Source organism: Haemorhous mexicanus, chromosome Z, assembly GCF_027477595.1.
Source record: "Haemorhous mexicanus isolate bHaeMex1 chromosome Z, bHaeMex1.pri, whole genome shotgun sequence".
Lineage (NCBI taxonomy): Eukaryota > Metazoa > Chordata > Aves > Passeriformes > Fringillidae > Haemorhous > Haemorhous mexicanus.
Genome location: NC_082381.1, coordinates 49,247,062 through 49,261,209, shown reverse-complemented (window position 1 = coordinate 49,261,209; position 14,148 = coordinate 49,247,062). Strand labels below are relative to the sequence as shown.

General features: G+C 33.5%; 1 protein-coding gene across 1 annotated transcript in view; it reads right to left on the bottom strand.

The window, feature by feature from the left end:
* The window catches only part of CNTNAP4 (contactin associated protein family member 4), a 203,137-nt gene that overhangs the window by 45,346 nt on the left and 143,643 nt on the right, over positions 1-14,148 (bottom strand). Inside the window, exons 10-12 of the mRNA XM_059836635.1 lie at positions 8,712-8,883; positions 2,601-2,707; positions 305-424 (exon numbers count right to left, since the gene is read on the bottom strand). Of these exons, the coding sequence (XP_059692618.1) occupies positions 305-424; positions 2,601-2,707; positions 8,712-8,883 (399 nt within the window). The remainder of the gene's footprint in view (positions 1-304; positions 425-2,600; positions 2,708-8,711; positions 8,884-14,148) is intronic.

Here is a 14,148-nt window from a genome sequence, read left to right as displayed (position 1 = left end):
TAAAACAAAGCTGCTCCCAAAAAATGAATTAGTATGACATTGTCTCCATGTGGAACACATGCCCCATTTATGCAAAGCATAACAGGAATGCTGTGTTAGCGTCACAGCCTGAATCCTGTTATAATTTTAATTTTTATGCCTAATTATTTGCCCAATATCCTGAGCTTAGGAGTCACCTTCATTTTGTTGTTCTTATTTACATTAATATGAAACTGCAGAGACTTCTCACCTGGTAACTCGGTGTTTGAACATAATGAGCATGCATACAGTCACAGCTGTAAGTTAAAGAAGTTTATCACCTCACCTGTCATATTGCAGTATACGAGAAATGGTCCCAAGGGGCCACTTCCATCTGAATCAATATTGTAGAAGCCTGAAGTGTTCCCTCTGTGCTTATAGGCTTCACATGATTGCTCATAGATGGCTGTAAAAGAACATATTCCATCACAAATGTAATGCCATGACTTTACATTTTATTCAGGAAATTAAAAAAAAATGTGCATGACCCTTGACATTGGGAAAAGAAGTTGGATGTGTGCTATCTCTGCTAAAGAATGAAGAAAAAAATCATGCAATCAAAACTAAGCCTTTATTAGAAATTGTTAAGCATATTTGGTTTTATTTATCAGGGAGATTACATGTTGCATTTTTAGGCATTTTATTCTGTATTTCCAGCTTAAAACTTCTGGGAGAAAAACATGAAATATGGGTGAGAAAATGGTTGAAACATTGCTGAAAAATGCTAGAAGGCCAAGGGTATTACTTAGACCATGGTAATCTGATTTTGAGGAAACCCCCATTAACTACCTCAACTAAATCAGATTTTTGTCGATGCTGTTGCAACGTAAAGCAGAAGGTAAGCATTTTCTGGCTTTCACACCTCTTAGTTTCTTCCCATTTTAAGTGGAAAAGCAAGTGACTTGTCAGAGATTTCAGTAAAAGGACTAAATTAGCAAAGACAAAATGACAGCTCCTTGGTTCCCTGTCATGTATACTTTATATCAGTCTAGGTCTAAAAAGAAAATCTGTGATACCTCTTATATATCAAATATCTGAGGAAAAAAAAAGATGTATGAGTCCACCTCTATAACTGGATCTCAGAAAATATGATGATAATGTCAAAGCTGGACATATTAATCTAAATTCTCCTTTAACTATTGTATTTCTTTTGAGCAGTCATAATATTTTTATCTTTCTTTTCAAAATTAAACTGCACTATATCAGTTATCAAAACTTTTAAAAATTCCACCAAAAACAATGAGCTGTTAGATTAATAATGAAAAGTAGTTATGAGTGTTATGCTTCTTTTTTTAAAATAAGCTATTTTTTTTAACGAGTGTTGTCTTTCTATTTTTTTTGCTTATGGTTGCTGACATTATATGCCAACAACTATAAAAAGAGAAAAACCATTCATTTTACTCAATGAAATATCCATAATAAACAATTTTTTAAATTTTCAAATGCAATTTTATGGTTCCTTACAGTAAGCACTTTTAGCTACATTTAGAAATTACAAAAGTTCAGTTATTTATTATTATTTTTGATAATTTAAAAAAATTGGTAACTCATATTATTACATTTCTCATTAAGTCCTAATCATCAGGAAACTCTCCGTCTGTCCTCATAGAAATCACCAGATGATTCAATTTGTGACTTTTCAAACTGCAATGAATCAAATCACCTTCATCTTCACTCTGGGCTCACCAGGCTTTAATGGGGTACAGCATGGTATTCAGAAGCTACTTTTGGCATATTTTCTATTTTACATAGTTTTTCTTAATACTGTTATTTATGGTTGTTATTGACTTTGTACAAGCAAGATTTAAATAGGTAGCCTTCTAAAATCAGTGATTTTGGGTAGACATACATTCTTTTTCTAAAAGTTGCCAAAGAGGATTGTATAGATTTTATATAGACTGTATATAAGTATAGAATTATTTATCTGATGATTAGGGCAATCTTTGTATTTAAAAAAAACCAAAACAGTTAACTTCGATGGATTTTTACTTATTATAGGCATGTAATGAAAGCCAGTGAACTTCTTTTATCTTCTTTCCAGAACATGCTGAAAGCAGTACCAAAGTAAAGCATCTCCTGTGAAATTATCTAAGCTACATTCAGTTCAAAATGTGTTTATTTTATTTTCTTCTAATCTACTTCCTGATCCAGCAAACTATATAAACATGTGTTTGAGGTTTAGCACAGGATTACCTTTGGACATGCATTTCATCCCACTGGCTCAGAAATAATAAATATTAGTTGTTGTGATGAATGCAGATGAATTTACCATATTTCTAAATGATACATTGATCCAGAAAGTGGAGTTATATGGATGAGACAGGATATTGCTATCTTATATAAAATATAAAAAATGTAAAAGAAAAACAATTAAACTTTCAAACAATTTTTTGTTATATATTTTGAGTTCCCAAGGCCTTTCTTCAAACCAAATTATGAGTATTTTTATGACTGAAAATATTTTATGAATGATAAGTTCAAATGGTTCTTACTTTGGTTTGCTTTGTCGTTTTGTTTTGTGATGAAGAAATTCAACCGGAAGTAAAAGCATAGTCAGAAATCAGAAAACACCTTAGACTTACGATAGTGACAAGTTGCTCCCTTGTAACCAGTATTGGCACAGTTACAGTGGAAACTGTTCCAGGACTGTGAGCACTCACCACCATGTTCACAGTAATTAGGCAAACACCTAAAACAAAAAACAATGTACATTTTCACTCTTTTTTCTCCTCACTTACTTTTGTACTTAGCAAGAAAAGCAAAATCCTGGAGAAGTATAATGTGAAGAAAGTCATCAAGTTCATTTGTAAGGATGCCAATTTAAGTGAAAGAAATTGAAGATAATTTCTTCCTTGGTATTCCTTTCGCTTATAAAAATATCTTAATTATGTAACGAGCTTAAGAAAACAGAAATAGGCAAAAGATACAGAATTGTTATTAGCATTCAACTGGTCGCAATTCATTACAGACTAACAAACCAATTAAAGGTTCATGTGTTGATAATCCAATGGCAAGTTTTACAATACCTGGGATTTCTTCAACAACATGTATCAAAACAAAGCAATATTACAGCAGATTTCTTTCTGTTCTTGTAAAAATAATAATAAAAAATCACCTAACAAATAAATCTGACCACAGCACCTGACATATATTTCTTATTGCAAAATGCTGTTAACTTTCTACCCTAGAAAGAGTTCAGTATGTTGGTTCCAACATAACTAACTACTTGTAAAGCCAGTTTCCATTCTGGTAATATGACTAAGATCCTGAAGAGTTTTCATTCCTTTCTTCTAAGTATACAATGGTTGACTGAAAAAATAATTTACCTGTAACTTCTTAGTGTTTAAGACTGCAGCACTATACTAAAGTATAAAATTATTGTGACATGAAAAAAAAAGAAATTATATCTTTTTATAAAAATATATTGAAATAGATTGGCACACTTCAACCAAATATTAACTGGCTTTTAACCAATTATTAACTAGCTTTTCACCTTAGAAATTAGTTAACACTCTAACTGCACTGAGTTTATGTGTATGATACAGTTCAGAAAGTGTAAAATGACTTTACTGTTGACATTAGCTACAGGAAAAAAAACTAACAAAAACAACATGCCCACTAAGATTCACAGGATCTTAAAATACATTTTAATTCATCCAAGAAACGTTAGGAGAATATTAAATTAGGATTGCAGAAAGTCCAGCGTTTCACACATTTGCCCTATGAATAATTCAGGGTCTTTACACATTTGCTGCTCATGGCACTCAAAGAACTTTATCTTTCTTTCATGTTTATAAACAAGGATAAGTGGTTTTCACAGAAGGGAATTAAAAAAAGAAGTAGCAGGTGAAGTATAGGTAAAGTAAGTAAACTGATAGATGTCAGTTGTTTTCAAGGAAATCTGTGACATTTTATGGCAGTGAAACAGCTAATCTTGTATCTATTCTCTCACTCAAAAAATGTATTCCTAAGACTAGTCAACAGATTATATATGTGTCAATGAATTATGTTGTGGAGCCTTACACCAGGCACCAGGCTTACGATTATTTTGATTTTAAATACTTTGTTTGACAGAATTACATAAATATGCATAATAATGTTTCTTAGGTAAATGCTCTATTTCTCTTTCTAATCATGTTATTATAAGTACAAATCTCTAGCAAAACTGCCATTCAAGACCTTCAGTGCATTCACTGACAGCTGGTCTGCTTTTATTTCAGTCATATTTTGTGTCTTATGCCTTTTTGATAAAGATATTACCCAAAAATTGTGTTTCACATGGTCTTTACTTATATTGACTCTCTGTCCCTACTAATTAATCTTCCTAATATTTTTCACAAGATTAAAAGCTTTGAAGAAATTGATGATGCTTGAAACAATCTTAAAGAAAGTGAAAACAAGTTGAGTATAATTTAAATCTTTTAACATTAAATTTAAATCTTTTAACATTAAGTTCTCTCCTCTGCTTCAGAATGTATAATAGAAAGTAGCCACTTGCTACATCAAAGTTCATGGATATTATATTATATGCAGTGACCCTACCCCAAAGCAAGATTTAGAACACAGCTTTGAACAAGCTAATTTTCTAGAAAAAATATTTCTCATATTTGAAACAGTATTTACAGTATTTCTAATACGTAATCTATAAAAAAAAAATTTATGTCTGCTAAAACCAGAAAAGCAACAGCTAATTAAACATTTACCACGTATTTCTTGATAATATGCTTTCAAGTGTATGGCTTCTGAAAATTATATAATATTTTAAACCAAGGCAGCAGCCTATTAATAACTATAAACTGATATTAAGAGGAGAATACTGATCCTGAATATGAATATAGTTGTGATAAAGAAAGGAAAAAATAAGAACTTTGTATGTCAATTTTCAACTGGACACATTTTTTTGCATACTATTTCTTTATCCTGGTTCTAAATTATGGCTAAAATATCCTTTTAAAAAAGCAAATACCTACTGTATTTTAATGCCTATTATTTCTTCATTCTTCAGCTTATTAAAACAAAAAAGTAAAAAAAAATTCAGAACAGTGCAGTGATCATAATTTTTATTTTTGGCTTTTGCTTTTTAAAGATATAAACCCATTCAATCCTTTTTTTGTATGCTGCTGGCAGGACAAAAAGGCAAGAGCTCCTGGCAGGAAATTGTATGTTTCTGTGTAGGGCTCAATAAAATTAGGACAGATGCATCTGGTAGTCTCTCCTCAGAGATTAAATGTGCTAACATCGTAAGGTATTTAAATGACTCTGTGTCCTTTAAAGTGATTTTGTGAATGGTTTATAGCCAATTAGGAGTTATTAAATCAATATATATTGATAAAGGAACTGAGAAAAATTATATTAAGGAGAAATATATGAAGAGAATTGTTTGCATGCATAAGAGATATATGAGCAATAGAACAATATAAGGATGTCATGTAATGAAATGGCTATATGAGGGATCATGGAAAGACTGATGACTGCAAACAGTCATAACAATTTAAGACCAGGATAAGGAATTAAAAAGTTTATCAAACTGAGAAAACTGAAAATAGGAAAATGGTACAGCATTTGTTTGTATAAAATGAATAAAAAAGTTAATAATTTATATTCAGAAAAATTAATTATTAACTAAACATCTCTCCATGAAGACTGTAAATCCCATAAAGAACACTCTTCATATGCTAAATGTTCATATGTGAGGTAAAGAATGGATTAAATAGAATTGTTTTCAGTTTATTTACTATTGCATATAAATCCGGTTTGCTATGCAAAGAGTAAATACTTTTTGTCTTCACGCATGTCAATCACTTCTATTGCAAAAGCTGTCAATTACTCTGGAATTTGGGCCATGATTTGGAACTGAAGATGTAAAGACTTGCATAAAGACTCCAAGACAAAGAAGGGATTTGTTTGCACTCACCTGTAGGGAGATATTTACTGTCAGGAACACAAAATGTTCATTAGCTTAGGGCATTCAAAGACATTTATAAATCATGGTAGGAAGAAAGCATTTTTTTTCTCAAACAATATGGTTCACAGGATCATACAAGCTACCTATTAAATATTGTTTAAAACATGCAAGCAGTTTTAATTTTGCCAAATAAATGTGCTTTATCACCTGGGATTTATGGTGAGACATAGAATTAATTTGTTAAAGAGAGAAATAAAGTTTGTTCCAAACTATGAGCTGCAGATATTGAATTAAATGGGACTGTGTGAAGAAATGGGAAAGAAATAGCAAGATGGCTTAAGACCAGACAGGACTTTTAAAAGCAATATATTTTGGAAAAAAAAATGCAATGAGGGTAATGAAATATAAAAATGAGTGGATTAAACTTCTATTTTGATAAATTAGAAAGATATATGCTTAGCATGATGGGAACTGAAAACTAAATCTTTGTTTAGATTGAGAGCCAATGCAAGAAAGGTACAATGGTCAAGATAGAATGAGACATAAATTAACACTAGAAAATATTAGAGAAAAAAAAACCAACAAACCAAAAATCTCCCATAAATATCTTATCTTCCTTTTGTATCCTTTATCTTGAGAAAACACACATTATTTTGATGAAGTATGAAAGTAATACAAGGTCAAGTAAATAAAGTGTGAGCAAGTAGTAAGAGTTCAGTGTTCAGACACTTGTATACTCCAAATAATACTGGATTTTTATATACTGAGATTTACATAGTGGCTTTAAAGATCATTCACTGTTTATTTATACACTTACCATCTTTTTAAAACCCGCATGTACAAACTTACATCTTATGGCCATTCAAAATGGAAACTAGCTGGAATTGCTACATTAAAAATGTACCGTCTTCCTTTAAAAATTTTGACAAGATATATCTGTGTTCATGGAGGAGGAAATGGCTTCTAAACTGAAACTCTGAAATAAGCATTTTAGGAGGTCCACAGTTACTGTGAACAATGGAAAATTCATGGTAAATTAGACAGAAATTGGTATCAATTATATTATGAGCCAATTGGGTGAAATTTTTCACTCATAATCTTGCTTAGATATCCTTTAATGTGTTTGACTAAAAAATATGCAGATTTTCACATTAGATTCTTTTGACCTGATTCTCTTCCTGATTTTGTCATCATACAAGAAAGAAAAAAAGCAGTGTAATAGAAGTTCAATTCCAGAGTACAAAAAACAGCAGTGATGCAGTGCTTTAAAAGCTGGAAGGAAATGCATGAGGTCCTTCAAAGAAGAGAGGAAGGAGAGTTATGACTGAAAAGTGGGAAAATAAGTCAAAGGCAGTAGTTTGAAAGAGAGGGAAAAAGAAACACCAATTAATGTGGCATCCCAAGTCCCCAGTAAGCCATTCAGTAAAGTTTTGACTGAGGCCAAACTGTGTTTTGGTGCATGTCTGTCACACTTAGTGCCTATTGCAAAGTCAGGATTAGCTCAGTAAAGGATAAATAATTTTTTTTTTCATATACATATATATATATATATATATATATATGAACTGCATATGTTTTTAATGTCGGATAGGTGTATAAATATTAGTGAGAATACACACTAAAAACACAATTGAAAGGATCATATTGTAGGCAGAAGTTTCATCCTCATCTTGGACTTTTCTCTTTTTAAACTTTTATGAAGGATTAAGTAAATAGCTAGTATTTTTTCCAGTTTCAACTACAAGGAGTAGTGTCTGTTTCCAAAATAAGAACATAGATAGTTGTACACTGTGTTATCTCTGGTAATGGATTGCAGGTCACAGAAGTAAGGCTGTGTGACTGATCCTGAAACTGGTTATTGTCTTAAAGCAGATCTCTGCCTACAATGTTTTCCTAAAAAGACATAACTTTTGAAAAGTCTTACAATTCAAAAGACTTTTTGAAATCAAAAGACACTTTATGAGGACTAGAAATATAGAAAGTGAGGGAGAATTATTCAAAAGTACATAATTCTCCTCTGTCTGCTGTGTCCTTTCAGTACAGCCTTTCACCTGGGTCCAAGCAAAAACACTTTGGGATTAAAGACAGCATAACTGTCTGTGACTGCATTCTATGGAGTCCACAGAATAAAACTTCTCCTTCCATTGACTATTGGTGTGCTCACTCCCTCTCATCTCAGCAGCTTGTGCTGTTCTGCAACCCCCTCTGCTCTCACTACACTGAAGCCTAGCAATGTCTTTCCCTCAAGCATTTCTCTTTCTGGGAATGCATACAGTCTTTCCTCTTTGGGGTGAGACTTTCCTTTTGGGGAGGCACACTTCAACTAGCCATTCTTTCAGATAGATGCTAATTGCAAGTTATGAGATTAGTTCTGACCATGGTCTAAAAGACAATTGCTCGCTCACTGTGATGGATATTATCTACTGTGTTTCTGGAAAGGTAGAACATAGGAAACAGCAGTAACTTTTGTAAAAACCATAGTATTTTAAAGGGTGGATAGGACTACAGGTTGCAGTAGGGGGTTTGTGTCTGCAGCTTACTTGAAAAAAAAGCAAGATATTTAAATTTTTCAAAAACATAAAATAATTTTAGCCAAAGTTAATTTTATTTGCAGTGAAAAGGAGACTATTTGCTATATACTATATATTCTGCATTTATTCTGGATTTCAGAATTCTTACAAAAGAAACAGCATGTCACTTTTTAAGTGTTCTGTTATTTATCATCAAATCACTATTAGAAACAAAACATAGACATAAATAAATTATTGAGTAAACATTATTTTCTCACCTGTCTGTTATGCCACATAAATCTATCTGAAGATCACTGAAATTGCCAAAACCATTTTGCTGAATAGAGATCATATCCACTGCTTTGTTACCAATGGAAATATGTCGCATGCATCCTTGAAAACCACCAAATGAGGTATTACACTCAGAAATGTTTCCACTGCTAGGACAGCCTGAAAAAGGAATAAAAACTGGAGCTGAAAATAAATACTTTTTTGAAAAACGTTATATACTCCAAAAGTAAATTGAACTTTTATAACCTCTACACACTTTAGCCTCTGTGATTTAGCCAGAAGCTCTTCTGATAAGTCATGGTTGTATGACTAAAAAGAAATACTTCTCTGCAGTCTTACTGTTTTTAAAGCAAAACATCACTAAAAAATTAGTTAAAGGATAACCTAAACAAAAGCTTCAAAGCAATAAGTGGAATCAAGATATGAACAGGTAGACTGTGAGATCTTAGTCCCAGAATGTTAGGTTACAATACAAGGTCACACGATTTTAACAAGTTTTAAGTCATAATTGAAGTTAAATAACAAAAAAAAAACCAAACAAACAAACAAAAAACAAACAAAACCAACCAGTTACTAAGTACAGTGATTTTGCTCTATCAGCTGTTAAGAATATTTTGTAAAGTACTGAAACTTCTTGTTACAGACCATCAATGGCTCACCTAGGAGAGATGCTCCATTGAACCTGCTACTCATGGACAAGAAAGAAATGGTTGACAATGTAAAGGTCAAGGACAGGCTTGGTTACAGCAAACATGAAGGTGAAGCTGCGGAGTTTATGAGCCACAGAGAAGAGAGAAAGAAATAAACTACAGAATTATAACCCTTGACTTCAGAAGAGACAAAATTTTTCTGTTCAGGATCCTTTTTGAGGATACAATTAAAAATTGCCTTGGAGAGCAAAAGGGCTGGATATCTTTCAACAAAAAAGCTCTTCAGAGCAAAAGAAGTCCATAGCAGTATCAAAATATTTTATCAAGTGTGGCATAAGACCTGCAAACATAAACACAGAGCTCCTGAGTGAGTGGAAACACAAAAAGAAAGCACACAAAATGTGGTAGCAGGGACATGCAACATAGAGGGGAATACAAAGACATAATCTGCAAGCCTAGGAATGCACTTAGGAAACAAAGAGGAGATAAATCTTGTCCAGGAATTTGAAGTGCAACAAAAGATTTTCTGTAGGTACAACAGTAAGAAAAGGAAGGCTAAAGAGATATGGATATTATCCATATATCCCATGGGTCAGGGGACTTAGTGACAAGGGTCTAGAGAAGAATTGTTTCCTTTAAGGTCTTTCTCTTCACTAGTAAAACTGATCCTTAGGATTCCCATGTCCTAGCAGAGTATGAAAAAAAAGAATGTAGTACCCATGGTGAAAGAACACAGTAAAGGAACGCGGTATACCTGAGCAGGCTGCAGGAGCTGGTCAATGCCTTTTTAACAATTGCCATTGTCATTGTGAATTCATTAACATTTTAGTCCTGAAAGGGTCTTGGCAATATGCTGAACTTCTTCAGCTGGAAAAGTTGCACCCATCTTGAAGAAACTAGAGGGCTCTTAGTCTTATTGCACTGCCTGGCAAATTCACAGAGCAAAATTTCTTCAAGCCTTTTCTAAACATGCAAAGAAGTTAACTGGCTAACTTTAGCTTCAAGGTTAAATCATTCCTGACTGAGGTCTTTGTTTTCTTTGCTGAAGTGATGAACAGCATAGGTGAAGGGAGAGCAATGAGCATTGCACACCATGACGTTTTTCTATAGCGTCCCTATCGCCAGATTTACAATACATAAGGGTAGGCTAAGCAGGCAGTTGATGCTGTGAAGTCCAGCTGATGATCACTGAGCAGAAGATTCTTTAGAGATCAGTGGTGACATCTAAAATGTCTTGATTGATGATCTGGTTGATGAGGCAGCATGCACTTTCAGCAAGCATGCAACTGATACCAAACCAGAGGCAGGGACAAAGTGTTGGAGAGCAGGGCTGCAACCCAAAGGGATCTGGACAGGATCGCCATGAAATTCATTAAGAACAAGATCAAGATTTTTAATCTGAGATGGAGCAAGTCCATGCAACAATCCAAACTAGAGGATAACTGTCCAGAGACAGGCCTGAGATCCTAGTGACCATCAAGTAGAATATGATCAGGTGAAGTGCTCTTGCAGCACAGAAGGTCAATGCCATTCTGGGATGTATTACCAAGAGCATAGTCAGCAAGTCTTGGGAAGTGGTTCTTCCTGCTACACGGCACTTGTGAGGCCATATTGAGAGTGCTGTAGTTCTGGGCTCCCCAGTACAGGGGAGGAAGGACATCAGTGCCCTGGAGTGAGGCCAGAGCAGGCCTCCAAGATGGCTGGAAGCTGAATGCAGTTATAAGGAGAGGCTGTGAGAACTGGGCCTACTCGGTCTTAAGAAGAGAAGATAAAGCTAGCTGATAAGACAGCACAGAGAATATAGAGCAGGACTACTTATAGCAGGACATGGTGACAAGACAAGAGGCAAAGAACAAAACTATAAACCTCCAAATTTGGTTCATAAGGCATAAGACACAAGCAACAAGTGTTTTTACTGTGACACTGGTCCATATCAGAACAATCTGCCCAAAGAAGTTACAAGATTTCCATCTTTGCAGCTGTACAAGGCTTGAGTGGTCACATCCCAGTACATCTTGATCTAATCAGACTTGTGTAGAACAGATCTAAGGCTTAGACTACATAATATCTGGATGTACACATTCTGTAAGAATTTAATATTGTGGTTTATCTATTGTCTTACTGGTCCTGAAATGCCTTGGTCACTGATTGCCGAATAAGTAATCATTTGTAGTAAATAAATAAATTGCTTTCATTCTGATTTGATTTAAAACATGTACATGAGCAGTTTTTCCCAGTGGTAGCTAAACACTACACTACAATGCTTTATTTGTCTTTCTCTCCAAGGGGTATTGTTGTTTCTGCAATAATGCACAAGGGTCATCCTTTGATCTTATTCAAAAAATACTGCATTCTGGTTCACAGCATTTGAAGACCTTCTTGTTTTAGAATGTTAGGAAGCAATGAGTTTTAAGACACTTTTCTGTTCCACAGAGCTAAGGAGTACTTTTGAAGTCCTGTAAAGACAGGGAGAGGCTTATGATACAGGAAAGCAAAATGACAGTGGAAATGACCAAATATATTCAAGTAAGTGTGCAACAACATAAATAGTATAGATATATTTTTTAGAAATATAAATAGAAATTGCATTAAGACTGAAAGTTTACAAGTTAATTGACTGCAGTGTGTATAAATCTGCTCAGGGACCAAACTGCTCAAAATTGTTATCATGTTTCCAAGGGCAAATGTTTATTATCTCCTTAGTCTGTTGCTTTAAGAACAACAAATATGCAGACTTGCAAAAGCAAAAATAAGAGCACAGTAAGTTTTCAGCACCACACACAGTTAGACAAATTAATTACAGGTTTAACCACATGCTTTACAGCATTCTACAGTTGAATGGTAACATAAATTCTGTCATTTCTGGTGAAAAATATGATGCTCATTTGAGAATGAAATAACTCCAGTAGAGCTTAAATAAATAAATAATAGATAAACAAACAGATAAATAAATAAATAGAGGCCCAAGAAAGCAGGAAAAGTCTACAATTTTTTGGCATAGCTATTTTACAAAATTGTGTCTTAGATATTTTTCTTGGTGTCTGTTTTTCAAAAATTGCCTTCTGTGAGAGAAGAGACAAATACCATTAACATCAATTAAACTGTATTTCCTTACAATTGTAGACTGGATATTAAAGATAAAAGAAAATCCTTTAATCATTAAATTTATAGTATGTGCTTATTGCAATATTAAATGATCTCATTTTCCCTTATAGTTGCAATGAGTTTATTACAAGAACTGAGAGAGGTTAGAGATCCTTGATGATGGCATGACTAGAAATTGTGCTGACATAACACTAAAATATTTTCATGTTTATTGCACATTTTCCTAGTTAAACATACACATTTCCTGCATAATTTGTATTCATTAAAACAAGGGAACAAATCACCATGTCCCCAGGACATCTCCCCTGAAAGGCTGATACTTATATTTTTAACAAACAGCACAAACATGGTAAATATTCATATAAACTTGGAAAGAAAGTAAAAATGCATTGTCTGCATTTTGACAGTGGCATATAACATAAAAATTTAATAAAGAATTTTCTAAACTCAGAAACCCACTTCTATAATTCCCTGACTTTGTGTGAGATGCATGAGCTGCAGATTTCAGTGAAAGGGCTGAGATCAGAGGATCTGAGGGGTGAATATGCAGTTGGTATTTCCAGTATGGAATTATTTTGTCCTCTCCACACTGCAAAACACAAATAGAAGTGCCCTTCTACAACTTAATTGAATATGCTGCTTTTTGTAAATCCCCACATCCCTTCTGAACTGTTCATCTGTGCCATCAACCCTGCAATGGTGAAATCACCTCTTCAGAGATCTGGGAACCTTAACCAACATAGAAGGGGTATTCAAGACTAATATTTTGCATCTTTCTCTGATTTTGCTGATTATTAGCCAAGTCAAGGGGTATTTTTAGTATAACAGGGTAGATGCCATATGTGAAAATTCATGTGAATGCTCACATAGCAGTTACTGTACAAAGTGTATGTCTGTGAACATGAAACTTATTTAAACTTATTTAAAACCTGTTGTTTCAAGGGAAGTGATCTGTGGACAATGACACATTTAGCGTTTTGTAGATAATCTCAGTTTTCTGAGAATTGGAGAATTATTAAATAAATTTGAGAATTATTAATAAATAAATAATAATTTAATAATTCAACCATTAATGCTTAAAAGAGAGGAAGCATTAGGTAATGTTTATCATTACTACTATGCAGCCCATTCCCAAAAGGATTATACAAATAACAGAACAATCTGTTCCACTCTAACAGTAACAATACATGTCATTAATGACATAATCTCTTGATGACACATGACTGTTGATATTCCTAGAGAAATGAAGACGTATGTACATATAGGTTTTTAGGCACAAATTATATTCATCAGATGTAAAAAAAAAAAAAAGTATTGTACAAAGAGGGTATTTACACAGAGAAGCATATATTTAGGGTGAAAACTGGAAGTCATTCCAGTGGAAGACTCACTAAAATATTCATTTGGCAAAACAATGTCTGCAGCAAGAGAAACTGTGTGTCTGTTTGATTGCCAGCCAGACTATATTCAATTATCAGAACACAATACAAATTATGACAATCTAAAAAGTGACCAAGAATTTAGGGTGGTGATTTATTCTACCCAACACGGGAAAATTCAAAGGAAAGTGAAAACATCATACCAGTGCCTGGACCAAGCTAGGCAAAGAAGACTTGAAGCAAGCCAAATAATTATTTTCATTTGATTAGATATGTCAGGAAAAACTGAT